General features: G+C 42.9%; 1 protein-coding gene across 10 annotated transcripts in view; it reads right to left on the minus strand.

Annotated features, from left to right (window-relative positions):
- LOC132403056 (ras and Rab interactor 2-like) overlaps positions 1–20,731 on the minus strand; it is a 172,448-nt gene that overhangs the window by 32,360 nt on the left and 119,357 nt on the right. For all 10 annotated transcript variants that reach the window (XM_059986289.1, XM_059986298.1, XM_059986295.1 and 7 more), the window contains 3 exons: positions 15,589–15,781; positions 8,217–8,328; positions 3,304–3,376 (listed from right to left, as the gene is read on the minus strand). In XM_059986289.1, the coding sequence (XP_059842272.1) occupies positions 3,304–3,376; positions 8,217–8,328; positions 15,589–15,781 (378 nt within the window). The remainder of the gene's footprint in view (positions 1–3,303; positions 3,377–8,216; positions 8,329–15,588; positions 15,782–20,731) is intronic.

Here is a 20,731-nt window from a genome sequence, read left to right on the forward strand (position 1 = left end):
GTGAGAGAGATCAGCTGGTTGATTGGTGATGCAACAACAACCTTGCACTCAGTGTCAGCAAGACCAAGGAGTTCTTTGTGGATTTCACAAAGACAATTTCTACAGATATTTGGGGCAGAGCATTCCAACTGGTTGCATCGCTGCCTGAAATGGAAGCTCCAATCCACGGGATTGAAAGAGAACCAGTGTGTTGTAGGCTCAGCCAACACCATCACAGGCAGAAGCTTTCCCAGCAAGGACATCTTCAAAAGGTGGTTGCTCAAAAAGGCGGCGTTCATCACTCAGGACCTTCACCATCAGGGACATGCCCTCTTTTCATTACTATCATCAAGGAGAAGGCACAGGAACCTGAAGATGCACACTAAATGCTTTAGAAGCAACTAATATTTAGAGTAGCACACACAAAATGCTGGAGGAACTCAGCAGGCCAGGCAGCATCTATGGAAAAGAATACAATTGATGTTTTGGGCCAAGACCCTTCAGCAGGACTGGAGAAAAAAAGATGAGGCATCAGAGTTAAAAGGTGAGGGGAGGGGAGGGAGAAACTCAAGGTGAAACCGAGAGAGGGAGGGATAAAGAGCTATGAAATTGATTGGTGAAGGAGATACATTGTTGGAGAAGGGGGAATCTGATAGGAGACAATAGAAGGACATGGAAGAAAGAAAAGGGGGAGGAGCACCAGAGGGAGTTGATAGGCAGACAAAGAGATAAGGTGAGAGAGGGAAACGGGAATCGGGAATGGTGAAGTTGGGGGGGTGGGGGGGAGGCACTACCAGAAGTTCGAGAAATCAATGTTCTTGGCATCAGATGGGAAGCTACCCAAATGGAATATAAGGTGTTGTTCCTCCAATCTGAGTGTGGCCTCATCACAACAGTGGAGGAGGTCGTGGATAGACATATTGGAATGGGTAATTAAAATAGGTAGTCACTGGGAGATCTGGCTTTTTCCTGCAGACGGAGCATTGGTGCAGTCTCCCAATCTAAGTCGGGTCTCACCGACATACAGGAGGCCACAAACAGACACAATATATGACCCCAACAGATTCACAGGTGAAGAGTCGCCTCACCTGGAAGGACTGTTTGGGGCCCTGAATGGCAGTTGTGGAAGAAGGTGCAGGGGTAGGTGTAGCACTACACCTCGAGTTGGAGGAACAGCATGTTATATTCCATCTGGGCAGCCTCCAGCCTGATGGCATGAACATTGATTACTTCATCTTCCAGTAATGCCCCCCCCTTTTCCCTTTTTCACCTTATCTCCTTGCCCGCTCATCACCTCCTTTTGGTGCTCCTTCCCCCCTTCTTTCTTCCATGGCCTTCTATCCTCTCCTATTAGATTTTCCTTTCTCCAGCCCTGTATCTCTTTCACTAATCAACTTCCCAGCTCTTTATTTCACCCCTCGTCCTCCCAGTTTCACCTCTCACCTTGTGTTTCTCCCTCCCCTCCCCCACCTTTTAAATCTACTCCTCATCAATTTTTCCTCCAGTCCTGCCAAAGGGTCTCAGCCTGAAACATCGACTGTACTCTTTTCCATAGGCGCTGCCTGGCCCGCTGAGGTCCTCCAGCATTTTGTGTGTGTTGCGTGGATTTCCAGCATCTGCAGATTCTCTCCTTTTTGTAACACTTATGGTAATTTTTTGTCTTGCACTGTACCGCTGTGACAAAACAAATTTCATGATGTATGTCAATGAAAATAAACCTGATTCTAAGCAATAGCCCTTGCAATAACTTCAAAGTTGTTTTTACTGTAGCAAAGCGAACTTGACAACGTAAAAATCTCCAACATCTGCTGAAGGATTGCCACCTGAATTGTTGATCAAAGGTAAAAGAGCCACTGTGTATTTCCAAGTGTTTCTTGTTCCATATAACTTGAAGTAGCAACAGCCTTGTCCTTGACACAAGGAGCCTTTGTGAAGTATGAGGGAGGATATTTTGACTGGGTCAGGACCAGAATCATTAACATTTCTGCAGGACCAAATTACACACCACGTGGAAAGTGGAAATAAAAACATTTTCATATTTACTAGCCTTCATTCGTTTTGCACAAAAACAGGGCATAAAATTAGTCTTAAATAGTAGTTATGTCATTGAATTATTTCAGAAGCAGAGGATGAACCAAGCAAAAAAGTTTTGCTTTTCTGAAAGGGATTCCAGTGGTTAACCAGATCTATTATCAAAGTACATATACCATATCTACCATACTGTAAGTATACAGTAAGATATTACATTAAGATTCATTTTCTTGCAGGTGCTTACAGGAAAAATACAATGGAATTTTATGAAAAACTGTACGTAAGACAAACTATGCAAATAAAATTAATACTGAGAACCCAAGTTGTAAAGAGCTGTCATGAGTTGCAAACACACACTGCTGATCACAGATTTTTATTTAGATATATAGCATGGCAACAGGCTTTTCTGGCCCAATGATCCTGTGCCACCCATTTTCACATGTGACCAATTAATCTACTAATCCATGTCTTTTCAATGTGGGAGGAAATTGGAGCACCCAGAGGAAACCCACACAGTTACGGGAAGACCATAGAAGCTACTAACTGACAACGACAGAACTGAACTGTGGTTGCTGGTGTTATTAAAGAATTGCACTAACCACTGAGCTACCGTGCCGCCATATTGCTGGCCAGTTTCTCTGTCTAGAATAAATGCCCCGTGTAATTTAGCTTAGTATTTACACTGTTTTATTTTTGAACGTCTTCGTCCTCACTGGTAAAATGTTATAGGAAAATAGGTTGCTCCATGCTGATATTGCACAGGGCAGTCAATTTCTCATTGAAATGCAGGATTTTGCAAACAATGCAATTTATTTCCTCCTCTTCCATGTCTCTGTCTCCACTCCCCATTCACCCATCTCAACTGAGAGCTTTTGGCCCCGTTTACAGCTCAGCCAGGAGCAACAAACAATCTGGGGGAACTCAGGTTGAGTAGAATCTGTATGTGGGGGGTGGGGAGGGAACACTGACATTTCACGTTGATCTCTGCATCAAGACCAAACTTAAGGACCAACCTGCTTACTGTTATAACAAGTTCAACACAAGAGTTTAACTTATTCACTCTGTGACTACCACCCAACACAAATTTTATCCTCTTCTTGCTTTGGTTTGTCAAAGGAAACTTGAAAGGATTCTTTTCCTACAACTTATGCTTCATCACTCAAATTACCTAATCCATCAAGGAGATGGGATTTCTGTAACTTGAGCCTAGTTAAGTGCAAGACTGGCAGAACATACATACATTATATAATGCTGAACTGTAAACCACTTTTTGTAGACTGTGGCTTTTCTTACCTGCTAATACAGTAGAAAGCAATGAGCCTAAACAAGTCCGCGAAGCTCAAGCAGGAACCTTCAAGCGAGAACGCTGTGTAACAAGAAAGAGCAAAATAGTATAACCAGACCATTTAAGACAGCATATGCATCTGAGAAAGCTATCAGACAGCATTGGGTATTCTTTTTAAGCTGTGCAGGAAACTAACCAAGTATCATGACATATTTCATAACTAACAAAAAATGCAAGATGTCTGCTTTTGAGATGCAGAAAGTAGACATGACTGTTTTGTCTTAAGCTGAAGCAGCTGTACCAGGCCCATTCACATGCCAAAATTTACTTGTTCCATACTTGTGGTAACATCCTCAAGGGCTTATTGAAATATCTTTCTTCCTGGATAGAACAAAGTATATTTAGATTGCACTTACATAGAATATAGAGACTGTTATTTTCATTAAAAACATTGAATTTAATTGAGCAGCAGGGCTGAAAATCCAGTGCAATTTCCTGCAGTTCCATCATTTCCAGCATTTAATAGTGGAACTGCCCACTTGGTAAACACAAGGACATTTGTGAACAGATGGTTAACATATTGTAAAATCTCTGCTAATATCTTATTGTTTGGAGAGGCTTTTTATTTAAAATTATGTATAAGCATATTGCTAACCTCAGCAAAAAAACCATGAGTGCTGTGGAAGGGTGGTTTCCAACAATCCCAATTTGGGAAACAGCCAATGGAATTGGCGACAGGTCTCCCAGGAACTGTGCCTTGGGAGAAAATGAATGCAAGTTAGCTTGGCTATTATAAGCATTCCACTTGCCTGCAGATTGAAAAACTCCAATTCATTCCTTCTTGACTTTAGCAAGTTAGTTGGGAAGGAGGTGGGGGGGGGGGGGACTAACAAAAATCATGTAGGTGGAGGTGGGGGAGGGGTTTGTGGGAGCACAGATTCAGGTCTTTCAGCCTAATGAGCCTATGCCAAGCACAGTGCCCCACACAGCCAATCCTAATTTCCTGCACTCCAGCCACGTCTCTCAAAGTCCCACCCCTCCCCTATCCGAGAGTTTCTTAAGTGATACCACTTTACCTGCCACAACGACTTTCTCTGGAAGCTCATCCATATATTCACCACCCTCCCTTCGTGTGACACGGTTACCCCTCTGGTTTTTCCCTGCAATCTGGCAGCTTTGCTGTTCCTCAGCAAGGCCTAAGCCACACCTCCTTGAAGTTAGCTGTGAGTATGGGAGTCATTTTATTAAATGAGCTTTGGGTTTGGTTTTACTTGTTATTTTACTTTGCAATGTTAAAAATATTTAAAAACTTCAGAAGTTACTCAGAACAATATATTTTTTGTTGCGCTGAAAAAATTTGCAGTGTGTTGCATTGTGATTGATGTTGTAGACAATTCCTGCTGTAGCTTAAATTATGCATTGTTAATCTTTTCTATAGTATTAAGTTAATTTGCAGATAAATAAAATTGTGTTATTTACCTGAAGGGAATGCTGTGACTCTTTTGTTTGCTTGGCCTGCCAAGGTGCCTTGCAATAACACTTTCAAACAATCTGTAAATATCACCTGATCAAATACCCAATACTTCACCAACCATTCACATCTGGATCTTAACAGTTGTAACCATTAGAATTTTAGACTTAATGACATCCCAAAGGTTTGGCCGCTGCCATCTCCTGCTGTGTGCAACATGCAAAGTCTACCAGGGCAATTTCCTGTTCCATCCATCAGGACCTTTCATGAGTCCTGAAGAAAGGTCTAGCTGAAAACTTTGACTATTCCTTTCTTTAGATGCTGACTGACCTGCTGAGCTCCCCCAGCAATCTCTGTGTTACCCTGGATTTCAATCAACTGCAGAATCTCGTGTTCCTATTTCACCCTAATTTTTTCAGCTTGCTACAAGGAACAAAGAAACCAGAGTGCACCAGAACAAGTTGGGATAAATTGGAACCACTGTTCCATCTACAATGATAAAGGGATTAACCTGCATTCAGACTGTATTCAGCAGCCACTGGTCACCATTCAGATTTAAGCAGCAGCACCGTATCAAATGATGTAGTTCCAATGTAGAAACAAAGAAATAGGAGCCACATTGGGCAAATTCAAGTCTACAAGCCAGCTCTGCCATTCATTTGTTTATCAAATGGGCTGCACATTGAAACATACAGTGAAATGTGTCATTTGCAGTAACAGTCATCAAATCTAAGGATGCATTGGCAGTAACCTACTAGTGTCGCCACACATTCCAGTGCCAACACAGCATTCCCATAAGGTTCAGCACACAACAACAACAGCAAAATGAGTCCCTTTCCTCCCTCCCACCCACCCATCCAATCTCACATAGTTAGGCTTTGGCCTCTAACCCCAGGACAGACCACTTACGGACCACCAATATATTCATAGCCATTGGGCCTTCAACTACTAGACACACTGCTCTAGGAGATTTGAGTATTGGGTCTCGACTTCCAAACTCACCGACTTCCTTTCTCAAGCTTAGCTTTTCGATTATCTTTGGTATCTACTCCAAGACTCCATGCTTTGAACTCCAGACTCACAGGGGACTCCAAATCTGGGAGTTGCCGATGGGGAGGCAGGGGTGGGGACAGTCCATAAAGCATAGGAGCAGAATTAGGCCATTCAGCCCATTGAGTCCACTCCTTCATTTCATCATAGCTGATCCATTTTCCTCTCAACCCCATTCTCTGGCCTTCTCCCCATAACCTTTCATGCCCTGACAAATCAAGAACTATTCAACCTCCACCTTGAATACACCCAATGACCTGGCTTCCACAATAGCCTGGGACAATGGATTCCACAGATTCAGCACCCTCTGGCTAAAGAAATTCTTCATCATCTCTGTTCTAAATGGACTATTCTGAAGCTGTGCCCTCTGATCATAGCCTCCCCCACTATAGGAAACAATCTCTCCACATCCATTCCATCTAGGCTTTTCAACATTCAATCAGTTTCAATGAGATTCCCCTATTCTCAAGTAAAGACCCAGACCATCAATCGCTCTTCATATGATAAGCCTTTTCATTCCCAGAATCATTCTCGTGAACCTCCTCTGAACCCTCTCCGATGTTAGCACATCCTTTCTTAATAGCTGACCCTCTCTCTCAGGAGCTCTCTTAAGAGTCATGGAGAACTACAGCACAGAAAAAGGTCCTCTGGCCCACCCAGTCCCTTCTGCCCATACAAGGACTATATCCCTCATGTCACTCCAGTCCATGTACAGCGCTGTGCAAAAGTCTTAGGCATATCATATACTGGGTGTCTCACAGCTGGGTGTGTCTGCACCCACACCAACCCTGTGCCTGGCACTCCTGTTCTGCCACCTGTCCCAAACTCCTCCTGCAGTCCTTCACCCTCACTATTCCCAGCATCCTTTGCTCCCACCAGATTTTCAAGCTCGCTCTCAGCTCCATGTCGACAAATGTGGTATTGTGCACACACTAGATATACATAGGTGCCTCAGACTTTTGCACAGTACTGTAATTATCCAAACTTTATAAACGTTGTGAATGAACAACAAATTTCAACATGCCATTGAACAACAATGTGCCAATGATTCTGATTCATCACTTCTGCTGGCAGCTGGATCCACACTCAACTCTCTCTGAATGATGTTCCCCCCTCAAGTTCCCCTTATATAATCCACCTTTCACCCTTAACCTACGACTTATATTTATAGTCACACCCAACTTCAGTCAGGAAGGCCTGCTTACATTTACCCTATCTATTCTCCTCTAACAAAGCTCCCTTCATTCTCCTTCGCTCCAGGGAATAAAGCCCTAAACTATTCAACCTTTCCCTATAATTCAGGCCAAGTTCTGGCAATGTTACTGTAAACTTTCTCTAAATTCATTCCATCTTATTGACATTTCTCTCTACCTGTTAATATCTTCTGTGTTTAAAAACATAACTACACATTTTCTAAGTATATCAGTGATTTAAGTTTCATTGCCCGGCCCAACTATCCAGTTTAGCCATAGCAAGTTGGAGCTTTAGACAAACCTCTTCACCATCTATGGCACTCCCAATTTTCAGATCATTTGCAAACTTAATTAATCTATCTCCTATATTCATATACAAGCCATAAATTTATATAACCAACATCAAAGGCCCCACTGCAATCCTTGTTTTATACCACTAGTCCCTGGTTTATAATCAGACCACCACAATCCATCTGTCTCCTATTACCAAGCTAATTTTGAATCCAAATTGCTAGCCTGCCATGGATCTTAAGGCCATATGGGGTCCTTATTAAAATCTATGCAGAGAACATCCATTGCATTTCCCTCATCAACTTCCTCAAAAAAAAATTGACACAGACCTTTATCAATGGTTGCCCTACCACCAACACAGACAGGATCCAAGGTCATTAGAATTGTGTAGCTGCAACATCGTGTCATCCATAGTTCTGGTATTTTAATATAGGAATGTTGACACCGATCAAGTCAGTTGATAGGCTTGTATAGGAAGGTGGAAGTCCATTCCTTCTGGGCAGTAGAAATACTGAGTTGTGCAGTGATATTAAGAAAAAGTTGGTGGGGTTCAACTTGACCACTAAAGACTCTTAAGGCATCTTATCTACATGCAGGAAGCTGGAAAGGCAGCCACTGTGTTCCATCACCAGGTTTGCTTTAACCAGCAGAAAAACAACTGGTGGAGTTCCAGCACAGCATGAAAGAGAAATGAGAGGAAGATCACACTGAAATAACACTCCTTTGAGTTAGGAAAAATGAAAACAAATCCATTTCCATTTGTTATTTTCTACTTTGAAACTAAGAATTTATTGACTGTAACAAATTATTTTGCTTCTTCAAAACAGTGATGGTTTCTTGATATATCATGTCATTGTAATTACATTATTAACATTTGTTCCTTCAATGATAGCAGAATTAAATGTCAGATACTTACTATATTGGCTTTCCTTTATTGGAAAGTCTTGTATAAAGTGTGGTCCTGGCTCAGATAATCGTACAGATATGATTTTCTTCTGTGTCCTGCATGATTTTCGAACTAGGAAGATCTGTTACAATAAACAGATATTGATGTCAGAAGTGATGGAACTGCTTGGTAATTTCAAACAGGACTAATGATAAGGCAGCTCACTTCAAATGAGTCATCTTAACAAAGACTTAGTTAAATAGTAACTGTTGCATTGAGGCCCAGCAATATCTTGAAGAACAGCACCTTATCTTCTGTCTGAAGATGTCACAGCCTTTAATAGGATTTAATATTGAACTCTATAATGTCAGACATCTTGATTTCTATCTGCATCAGGCAAGTGGCTAGACACATTCTTTCTGCTCTGCATTCATAACTCCCACATTATTTTATTTATCTTCTCAGATTTCTGTTTTCAATATTGACATGAAATTAACTTGCACCCAGTTTAAAGGACGCATGATCACAATTTGCAGCAAAGGAGTGTCATGAGCTGTGAAGGGAGAAATAAATGTTTCAAGTGAATGTAGAGGGAAAAGAAATTGATGGTCACTGGTGAAATTTAATCCACGTAAACATTTTTCAGAATATTGAAAAGAAGCACAAGTGGCAAAAAGGCCATAAGCTCCACTGGGCTCATGGATCCAAAGTCAATCTACATGTGGTAAGATAGTGGATAAAGAAGCTGGAATTGGTCCTTGCCTTTTAGCTTAGATAAAACAAAGATGTTTTCCTGCCCATTATAGCTGGGAATGTAAAAGGTAGCTTGTCTGATGCATTCAAAAATCATAAGTAACTATTTCTGAAACATACTGCGTAAAACTACTTCCACTGTACCTAGGCAGCAGAATCTTAAAGCAGTACCAAATGGACAAAGAGATAGAGGATATGAGAAGTAGTTGATCAAGTTTTAGGGGCATGCAGCACCCTACCAAAAGCAGCAGTCACTTTTAAAACATAAGAATAAAGAATAGCATGAGACAAGAGCAAGGAAATAGTTAGAAATAGATAACACTCACAGAGAAGTGACACAAGTCCATTTTAAAATCTTTTTTATTAATTATTATTGAAGATTATCAAAAAAGATACATTAAGTCAATATGTCATTATGTACAATAAGGAATTAAATTAGCAAATAACTGATTAACAAAGCCAAGCAATATATCAATAATAAGAGAAAATAAAGTGTTAAGAATTTTTTTTTAAAGAAAAAGAAGGAAAAAAAAGAACCCCTACAAACTAAAAAAAAACACAAAAAAACCCCATTGGGAGCACAACCCCGGAGCTATACATCATACAGGCTTCCATAAAAAAAACATCAATCTGCCAACTCAACTCCGGTTCATTCATCCACTACTATCATCTGACTTGAGCTAATTAACATGGTTTCCTTCCGATTTTTCTTTAAGTGGATTTGAGTTAGTGGATTGATGTTTTTTTATGGACACAAGTCTTACATATCGAATAGGGTCTGTTTTCTTAAAATCCCATGAGTCCACTGACCAACTAGAGGGTGACTTTTGTTGCACAAATTGTGCTTGACCATGTGTCATCGCCTTTTGCTGAATCTGTAGCACGTGACAAGTTGTACCATCACTTAGACAACAGCTTTGGACAGGGGACAGCCAGCACATTTAGTGGATATAAAGCCCAAGATTACAAATTGTTTCAACTTACTTAATTGCAACTGTATGATAAAGCACAGATAAGAGACAGTATCGACACAATTGAAATTGCATTTCATTTTTTAAAAAATGAGTATCTGCAATTTGTGTCTCTCCTCTGCTCACTCATAATTCCTGTCCTTGGAAAAAACTATCCTGACTTCTACAAGGTTCAAAGGTTCATGTTATTATCGAAGTATGTATGCAGAATACAACTCTGAGATTCATCTTCTCCAGATAGCCATAAAATACAGAAAAGAAACATAAAAGTATTGAAAGAAAGACATCAACACTCCACACAAAAAAAAATAGAAACTCGCAAACCCCAAACCTCCCTTGCACAAAGAATAATGGATCACTCACATGGAGAAACAATAAGAACATCAAACCCCAAACACTCAGCCTATCAATCAGCAGCACGAGAGAATGGGTGAGAACTGAAAGAGGTCAATATGAACTACAATTACTTTGAACTCCAGTCCGGTCCATAAATCTCAGAATTTTGATAACATCCCCAAGAGCCTTGGGCCCAGTGGCCCCTCGGAGGGCAGCAACTCGTCCGTAGCTGCCAATTTAACATCCTCATCAGCACACTTATATAGTTTCTTGCTTTTCCCTCCCTCTATCACTGTATTCCCTCTCAGCCACCTCCCAAACTCTCCATGTCTTTAACTCTACTCTTTTGTATATCCCCACCCCCTGTTCACATTTATGGTGGTTAGTCCTTCAGCTATCTTGAGTTTGCACCCTAGAATTACCTCCCCAAAGGGACTCCCTAAAAATCGCCTGTGTGTCCAGGCTGAGGTATCGTTCCTCATTCATCCTGCTTTACCCTGGTTTCCACTGCATCCAAATATGCTTCTATGAAGCACATCAGAGCATTAAAGGTTTCTGTGGCAGAAAGCACAGTGACCTGGGGGAAGATTTAGACATGTCATTCACCCTCCTACATCTGGGTATGTCCATCCTTCAAAAGATTAATTTGAATTGCTGCTCACAGCAATGACCTTTAATATTAATAAAACTACCAATCTTAATTTAGATAGTTTACAATCCAGCTATCGTAATTCATAATAACGATGTGTAGTTTCCTGGCTGTTTTCATGTTTAAACAAGCTGTTTGATCTTCATTTCCCCGACATAGTATGCAAGGCTACATAGACATTTTGTGAGTTTATTTGATACATATCTGGAATGGAGTAGGAAGGGGTGGGTGGCAGGCAGATTTACATTGAACTATTCATCAGTAATTTGCTTGCTTTTGGCTGCAATCTGTGTTTTTTTTTAAATTCTAGACAAACACTGTAGCTATTCATTTAGAAATGGAACAAATCCCTTTAGTAATTTTTTGGTGGAAGAGACTTTGAAGTTTTTTTATAAATTGAAAAAACTTCTTAAAACGCAGACCTAACAGGTGTGCCAAATTTTCAACGAGCAGGTGTATTTGGAAGAACAAGCTGTAATACTGAATCAATTACTGTCCACTGGAAATTGAATAGTCTTATTTGCTCCATTGCGTTTGTTAGATTTTTCTTTGTTATCATAAAACTTTACTATGTCGTAGCATTGCTAAGTAGTTCCTCTGCAGCCAGAGTGGTGAATCTACTTAAAGACCCACCAGCATGTGATAAATATGTCTCACTCTGAAAACTCACCCATCCTGTACTCCTGGACCGTTTGTGTCTGAGTGTGCCAAACAGTTGCTCTCCCTGACACGAGGCCTTCAGAACTAATGGACCACATGCTGTCTCTCCTGGGCATCAACGTCCTTGCCAAAGGGTCTCGGCTCGATAGTGTTGACTGTAATTTTGCCATAGATGCTGCCTGGCCTGCTGAGCTCCTCCAGCATTTTGTGTGTGTTGCTTGAATCAACATCCTTGTTTTATTTTTCAAGAACTGTTTACGCAACAAATGCCTGATCAAGTTCGCACTACCCAGGAAGGACTAAAGGGAGCTTGCTAAAATGGCCGCTAGTCTACACTCAGGCTAGCAGAGGTGTAAAGATCCTTTTCCTTACCCTGTCTCAATAAGTCCTGTCAGCAGAGCCTCCAGCATACTCAAACACATGACTCTGAATCAGAAAATGCTGGGTCGATGTTTTTATCACGTTTACGTTGGCCCAAACACCAAGTGCCAACTGATACGCAGCTTCGACAGTGCTAGCACATTGTGACATGGGAGGACTGTGAACATCAGCTGCCAGGGTCATCTACTGTTCATTACAAACACCCTTTCAGGGTGATACTTCCTGTGTGATACAGCCGCTCAAGTGAGTGTGGTGCCTGCCTTGCCCACTGACTATAAGGCAGAGAGTGATGGACCCTTGCTGGAGGCTGCTAAAGGTAGCAGGATCCAGACTTACGGGACATGACACGTGATGCTCCGTTTCACTGGATTATGCTGCACATGGAACTTCGTCTTGGGTTTCTGTCACTAGATCTTTACTTGGTGCAGATTTCCTGTGCACCAAAGAATTGTTAGTCGATCTCAAGAACTGCTAGCTTGTGGGCGCAGAAGTCTTTGGGCCATTACTCTGTAACCCCAGTAACCTCCCCACGGTGACTCTGTCTAGCGCACGTACCACCATGTGAGTTCACTCACCTGCTGAGCAAATTTCCAACCCTCACCAAGCCTACATTTTCCACAACTCGAAGCATGGGGTTCAGTACCCCATTTCCACAAACTGCTCAGCGGTCCATGCCTGTGTGGACAGACCAAACACAGAAAAGCTGGCCAGCGCGAAGGCCAACTATGCTAACCTGGAAGTGCTTGGCATTATACGCAAGGTCGAATAGCTTTTGGGCCTCCCCTCTCCATGTGGTCTCCAAGTCTCATGGTGGTTGCCGTCAATGTGGGAACTACCACCACCTTAACAAGGGCTTCATGCCCAATCCCTACCTAGTCCCATATATTCAAGACCTTTCAGCACGATTAGCTGAAACAATAATTTTTTCTAAAGTGGACTTAGGGCTACCAGCAGGTGCCTGTGTGCACTGAGGATGTTCCCAAAACTGCTGTTATAACCCTGTTTGGCCAGTTTGAGTTTCTGTGCATGCTGTCTGGGCTTAAAAAAAAAGCAGCACCTATTTCCGGCAATTAATGAACACTGTGTTAAAAGAATTAGATTTTCTTTCGGTTTAACTGAATGACATACCTGTCGCCAGCACAACCAGAATCGAACACCTATCTCATCTCTGCACACTTCTCAAGCATTTAAGCCAACGTGGGCTAATTATTAACTTCGCTAAATTCCGGTTTGGGTTGTCTACTGTTGACTTTCGCAGCCACCTCATCGCTGCAGGAAGTGCGACTTGTCTGCCATCAAAAGTTGCTGCTATTATGGACTGTCCACTACCCCTGCGCTACCAAAGCACTGCAACAATTTTTAGATATGGTGAGTTTCTATCACCATTTCATTCCACAAGCTGCTGAACCATTGTATAGTACCCTTAAAGGCAGTGCCCCAACAACATGCTTGAGTGGTCAGCGGACATGATGAGAGCACCTGGTGAAACCAAATGAGCTCCTTCAAATGCAACTTTCCTGGCCCATGCACTCCCCACTACTGATGCCTCAGCCTATGCCATGGGTGCTGTGCACAAACAGTTGGCTGCAGGTGTGTGTCAGCCATTCACCTTCTTCAGCCGGCAGATCCATCCTCTCCTCCCCCGAGAGGAAGTACACCACGTCTGACTGCCAGCTTCTCAGTCTCTATCAGGCCATCTGCCATTTCCGCTTCCTACTGGAGGTTGACGTTTCACAGCGTCTGTTGACCACAATGGCTGAAGTGTCAGACCCTTGGTCTGTACAGCAGCGATGCCACATGGCCTACATTTCAGAATTCACAACTGACGTACTGCACATCAAAGGGAAAAATAATGTCATGGCTGATTGCCTCTCAGAGCCCGCCATCCAAGCTACTGGACAGCAGTCATGGGCCTGTGACTGGGGGACATCAGGTTTGGGGATGCAGGAGTTTCTCTCCTGTGTGACATCTCAACTGGTCACCCTTGCCCCACAGTACCAGCAAACTGGAGGTTTTTAACTTGATTCACGGCCTCTCGCATCCAGGCGGAAAGGCTTCAGAGAAACCAGATGCCTTAAAGATTGTGTGGCGTGGCCTTCGGAAGGACATGCAAGAATGGAGGGCAGCCTGTGCTGTGTGTCAGCGATGTTTGACCACATCAACGTGGACTTGGTAGGTCCTCTTCACAGCTCATGCGGTTTCGTGTAACTCCTTACCATGGTAGACCATACACCAGGTTGCCAGCTTGCCCCTCTAACAGCAACGACAGCTGCGGTCGTGGCTTGGGCATTCATTATCACCTGGGTCACTCAGTTCAGCACCCCATCTGATATTCCTCCTGACCAATGGCCCACAACCTCGGCATTAAGTAGCATCACACCACAGCGTATCACCCCAGTCCAATGGCCTAAGCGAGCGGTTTCACCGTTCCTTAAAGGCTGCTCTGAGGGCCTCCCTGACTGACCAGTGTTGGCACGATCTTGGGTCTCCTGTGGGTCCTGTTGGGGCTCAGAACGGCTCCACAAAAGGACCTGCAGTCCTCCGCAGCTGAGTCTGTGTACAGGCAGCTGCTATGGGTGCCGGGTGATTTTATTCCTGACAACACAAATGCCTGGTTGGAATCTCAGCAGCATCCCGCCCTCCTCAGTAAACACAGTTTTTTTTTACAGTTTCCTACCTCCCTTCATGAAATTCAGCACTCTTGGGTTCCAGCTGACCTGTGTTCTACCTCATTCATTTTTGTCCACCACGATGCACATCAACAACCCCTTAAGTCCCCTTACGATGGCCCATTCCCCATTTTAGAATGGGGTGAAAAGACTTTTATTACAGATAGGAAGTTGAAACCTGAATGTATTTCTACAGATTGCCATAAACTGGCCCACCACTGGTTCTGCTACCACACCCCCTCTGCACGATGACATGACCACATATGTGTCTGCAAGCCTTTAGTCATGCCAGAGGTCCCAGCTGGTACTCCAACCAAGGCACATAGGACCTGAGCTGGGCAGCTCCAGGCATTTACAATGCCAGTTTTGGTGAATTCTAGGGAGGGGGGTGCCTGTAGGGTAATGTAGTGGGTGACAGACAACACATATTGTTCATAATAGAAACCGTTCTGCATAATTCACAAACACCATCACTTCAAGAGACAGAGTCTAACATAATGATGTCAGTGCAAGGTGACTGCTTTTGGCTTGTTTGCAATGAAAGTAAAGGGCTGCAGCTTTTGTCGAGCACCAAAACCAACTCTTGCGTGTTTTATTCACAAAATCCGACAATGGTAGTCAATGGGTAATAAGTGTGGTGCAAGACAAAAGGCTGCATGAAGATTTGCTAAGGCAGATCAGGGATAAGGAGCACAAATACTGATGTAACCAATTTGTATAGCCTTCTGTCTTGTCCTCCATCTACTGTGCTTTGAAAACTACGAACCACTCCACTAATCCTCATGTTCTGAGAAGGTTCCTGACTCAAAATCATTAATTGAAGTTTCTGTCCACAGATGCTGCTTAACTGACTGAACTCTTCCAGCATTTCCCCTTTTTTAACTGAGCCAAAACAACTTCTCTCAGGTGCATCCTTTGAAAGCGAAACCCGATGCTCCTCACACAAGTATGTCAGCCGTCCTTTTGAGAAGGAAGTGACTTACCCCAGCATCCTCGGGCTGCAGAATGCGTAGACAATCCTCATCACTCAAGCCGAGTTGTAGCCAGACTGGATGGGTATGCAGAAGTCGATCAAAAATGCTGAGGTTGCATAGGAAGCTTTCATAGCCGGAATCCCTCAGCCAGTGTTTAGCAGCTTGTTCTCTCTCATGGTCATAATCCATATCCCCTTGCAAACTGAGCAAGAGATCATCATCAGTGAGTAAAATAATTAAACCATCAGTTTAAAGTAGGCAGTGATGCAAGTAAACTGAGTATACAATTTCAACATCAGTTTCCCTTAAAGAACATTTTATAAACATTTTCTAATTTAGAAACAGCACTACTGCAACTGGGGAAGGAGACATATTGCTGATCAGTCATTAACTCTTCCAAGTGGCAGCATTCATTTTCAGCTAAAATTTGATGAACAGCCATATAGGATTTCATGGACAACAGTGGCCAACCCAATGATGAATAAACTGGATGTCTAATCTCAAGAGCAACACCAGGAGTGAAGTACCAAGCTGAAACTTAATGTTATTGCTTAAACTAGGTGAAGCAAAAGATTATTTTTTCTCCCACAACAGTTCCTTCATTTTGAATGGAGGAAATCTGTGAACATATTAAAGTTCCAAACCAGTTAACCTTGCATTGCCACAATAACACATACCGTGCAACTTGTCAGTGGGAACAATTTTTTTCAGGAAATTAAGACAAGAACATCTCAGTGATGTCTACGATTAATTATTCATGTCAGAACAGAGACTCTGAGCCATTTCTCTGCCCTGCAGCCAAAGCCTTATCCATGATAAACAGAGGCCACAGTTGACAGTTGCGTTCTGATGACAGCAAGTGTCTGCCCATCCCACTATTTCACAGGTCTGATAACAAGGTGACTCTCCAGCTTAAGTCGAATAACACAAGAACATGCTCACTGACTGCAACAGTAAAATATGGCACTCCGCTTTGTGAAACATTTGATCTGTTCTGGAGATTCACGTGGGCGGAGATTTTAAATAAGTCACAGAGAGCTGGTCTCTTTCTTGTCATTATTTCACCCAGACTGGATGTCTATGGATATATGTGTTCTGTTGTGAACAATTTTATCACTCAAACTGACGGTTGATTAAATTTTGAAGCAATAAGTTATCATTTGACTTTTCCACTTTGCAATCAAATTACACTTTATACTTTCTTCTCACTGCCATCTGAAGGATATGACTTTTGTTATATTGCTCAATGAACACTAATGATCAGTCCCCTATCATTTATGCAGCAGCAACAGGAGACTCTATAGGGCATCAGACAGGCGATTCTGTGGACGCAGGGAAGAAATGCAGATGATAGATTGCCTCCCAGGTGCCAGGGTCCGGGATGTTTCTGACCGTGTCCACGATATCTTGAAGTGGGAAGGAGAACAGCCAGACATTGTGGTACATAATGGTACCAATGACATAAGTAGGAAAAGGGAGGAGGTCTTGAAAACAGACTACAGGGAGTTAGGAAGGAAGTTCAGAAGCAAGACTTCAAAGGTAGTAATCTTAGGATTACTGCCTGTGCCATGTGATAGTGAGTATAGGAATAGAATGAGGTGGAGGATAAATTCGTGGCTGAGGGATTGGAGCAGGGGACAGGGGGTCAGATTTCTGGATCATTGGGACCTCTTCTGGGGCAGGTGTGACCTGTACAAAAAGGTCTTGAATCTGAGGGGGACCAATATCCTGGCGGGAAGGTTTGCAAAGGCAGTTGGAGAGAGTTAAAACTAGAAATGTTGGGGGGTGGGAACCGAACTGAAGTGACGGAGGAAAGCCAGTTTGGCTCACAAACAGAGAAAGCTTGTAGAAAGTGCAAGAGGGAGGATAGGCAGGTGATAGAGAAGGGATGCACTCAGACCGATGGTTTGAGATGTGTCCATTTTAATGCGAGGAGTATTAAGAACAAAGCAGATGAGCTTAGAGCGTGGATCAATGCTTGGAGCTATGAAGTTGTGGCCATTACAGAGACCTGGATGGTGTAGGGGCAGGAATGGCTACTTCAAGTGCCCGGTTGTAGATGTTTCAGAAAGGACAGGGAGGGAGGCAAAAGAGGTGGAGGCGTGGCACTGTTGATTAGAGTTATTGTCACGGCTGCAGAAAAGGAAGAAATCATGGAGGGGTTGTCTACGGAGTCTCTGTGGGTGGAAATTAGAAACAGGAAGGGGTCAATAACTCTATTGGGTGTTTTTTATAGACCACCCAATAGTAACAGGGACATTGAGGAGCAGATAGGAAGACAGATTCTGCAAAGGTGTAATAACAACAGGGTTATTGTGGTGGGAGATTTTAATTTCCCAAATATTGACTGGCATCTCCCTAGAGGTTTAGATGGGGTGAAGGTTGTTAGGTGTGTTCAGGAAGGTTTCTTGACACAATATGTAGATAAGCCTACAAGAGGAGAGGCTGTACATGATCTGGTGTTGAGAAATGAACTGGTCAGGTGTCAGGTCTCTCAGTGGGAGAGGATTTTGGAGATAGTGATCACAATTCTATCTCCTTTACCATAGCATTGGAGAGGGATAGGAATAGACAAGTTAAGGAAACGTTTAATTGGAGTAAGGGGAAATATGAGGCGATCAGGCAGGAACTTGGAAGCATAAATTGGAAATAGATGTTCTCAGGGAAACCTATGAAAGAAAGGTGGCAAATCTTCAGGGGATATTTGCGTAGGGGTCTGCATAGGTACATTCCAATGAGACAGGGAAAAGATGGTAGGGTACAGGAACTGTGGTGTACAAAGGCTGTTGTAAATCTAGTCAAGAAGAACAGAAGAGCCTACAAAAGGTTCAAAAAACTAGGTAAAGATAGAGATCTAGAAGATTATAAGGCTAGCAGGAAGGAGCTTAAGAAGGAAATTAGGAAAGCCAGAAGGGGCCATGAGAAGGCCTTGGCAGACAGGATTAAGAAAAACCCCAAGGCAATCTACAAGTATGTGAAGAGCAAGAGGATAAGATGTGAGAGAATTAGACCAATCAAGTGTGACAGTGGAAAAGTGTGTATGGAACCAGAGAAGATACCAGAGGTACTTAATGAATACTTTGCTTCAGTATTCACTACAGAAAAGGATCTTGATAATTGTAGGGATGACTTGCAGTGGACTGAAAAGCATAAGCATGTAAATATTAAGCAAGAGAAAGTGCAGGAGCTTTTGGAAAGCATCAAGTTGGATAAGTCAATGGGACTGGACAGGATGTACCCTAGGCTACTGTGGGAAGCGAGGGAGGAGACTACTGAGCCTCTGGCAATGATCTTTGCATTATCAATGAGGACAAGAGAGGTTCCGGAGGATTGGAGTGTTGCGAATGTTGTTCCTTTATTCAAGAAATGGAGTAGGGATAGCCCAGGAAATTATAGGCCAGTGAGATATACCTCAGTGGTTGGTAAGTTGATGGAGAAGATCCTGAGAGGCAGGATTTATGAACATTTGGAGAGGCATAATACGATTAGGAATAGTCAGCATGGTTTTGTTAAAGGCAGGTCGTGCCTTACAAGCCTAATTGAGTTTTTTTTTGAGGATGTGACTAAACAAATTTATGAGGGTAGAGCCATAGATGTAGTGCATATGGATTTTAGCAAGGCATTTGATAAGGTACCCCATGTAAGGCTTATTGAGAAGGTAAGGTGGCATGGGATCCAAGGGGGCATTGCTTTGCAGATCCAGAACTGGCTTGCTCACTGAAGGCAAAGAGTAGCTTTAGACAGGTCATATTCTGCATGGAGGTCAGTGACTAGTGGTGTGCCTCAGGGATCTGTTCTGGGACTCTTTGTGATTTTTATAAATGACCTGGATGAGGAAGTGGAGGGAATGGGTTAGTAAATTTGCTGATGGCACAAAGGTTGGGGGTGTTGTGAATAGTGTGAAGGGCTGTCAGAGGTGACAGTAGGACATTGATAGGATGCAGAACTGGGCTGAGAAGTGGCAGATGGAGTTCAACCCAGATAAGTGTGAAGTGGTCCATTTTGGTAGGTCAAATATGATGGCAGAATATAGCATTAATAGCAACTCTTGGCAGTATGGAGGATCAGAGGGATCTTGGGGTCCGAGTCCTCAGGACACTCAAAGGTGCTACGAAGGTTGACTCTGTGGTTAAGGCGGCATACGAAGCATTGGCCTTCATCAATCGTGGGATTGAATTTAAGAGTAGAGAGGTAATGTTACAGCTATATAGGACCCTGGTCAGACCCCACTTAGAGTATTGTGCACAGTTCTGGTTTCCTCATTATAGGAAGGACGTGGAAACCATAGAAAGGGTGCAGAGGAGACTTACAAAGATGTTGCCTGGATTGGAGAGTATGTGTTATGAGAATAGGTTGAGCGAACTTGGCCTTTTCTCCCTGGAGCAACAGAGGATGAGAGGTGACTTGATAGTGGTGTACAAGATAATGAGAAGCATTGATCGTGTGGATAGTCAGAGGCTTTTTCCCAGGTCTGAAATGGCTAGCACAAGAGGGCATAGTTTTAAGGTGCTTGGAAGTAGGTACAGAGGAGATGTTAGGGGTAAGCTGTTGTTGTTTTTTAAAAACGCAGAGAGTGGTGAGCGCGTGGACTGGGCTGCCGGCAGTGGTGGTGGAAGTGGATACGATAGGGTCTTTTAACAGACTCTTGGATGGATACATGGAGCTTAGAAAAATAGAGGGCTATGGGTAAGCTTAGGTAGTCCTAAGGTAAGGACATGTTCGGCATAGCCTTGTGGGCCGAAGGGCCTGTATTGTGCTGTAGGTTTTCTATGTTTCTATCTTGGATTCATTGCTTGTAAAAAGGATGGAAGCAGACTCAATAAAAATTAAGGGGATTGGATAAATAGTTTACAGCAAAAAGCAATTCTACAGCTGTATTGGACAGAGACAAGGGAGAGGGACTGTGTGATTCTTTCAAAGGGTAAATGGTACATAGGGTTTCATTACAGAAATAATGATATCCTATAAGGCTTTGGCAAGACCACATTTGTGACAATGTGTACAAATGTAGTCTCCTTAGCCAAGAAAGGATATATTTGCCATGAGGAAGTGCAGCACAGATCAATTAGGCTGGTCCCAAAAGTAGTGTGTTTTCTGGAGATGGGGAGATTGAGTAGGTTAAGCTTCTATTCTATACTGTTTAAAAGAAAGA

The sequence above is a fragment of the Hypanus sabinus genome, chromosome 12 (genome assembly GCF_030144855.1).
Source record: "Hypanus sabinus isolate sHypSab1 chromosome 12, sHypSab1.hap1, whole genome shotgun sequence".
Taxonomy (NCBI): Eukaryota; Metazoa; Chordata; class Chondrichthyes; order Myliobatiformes; family Dasyatidae; genus Hypanus; species Hypanus sabinus.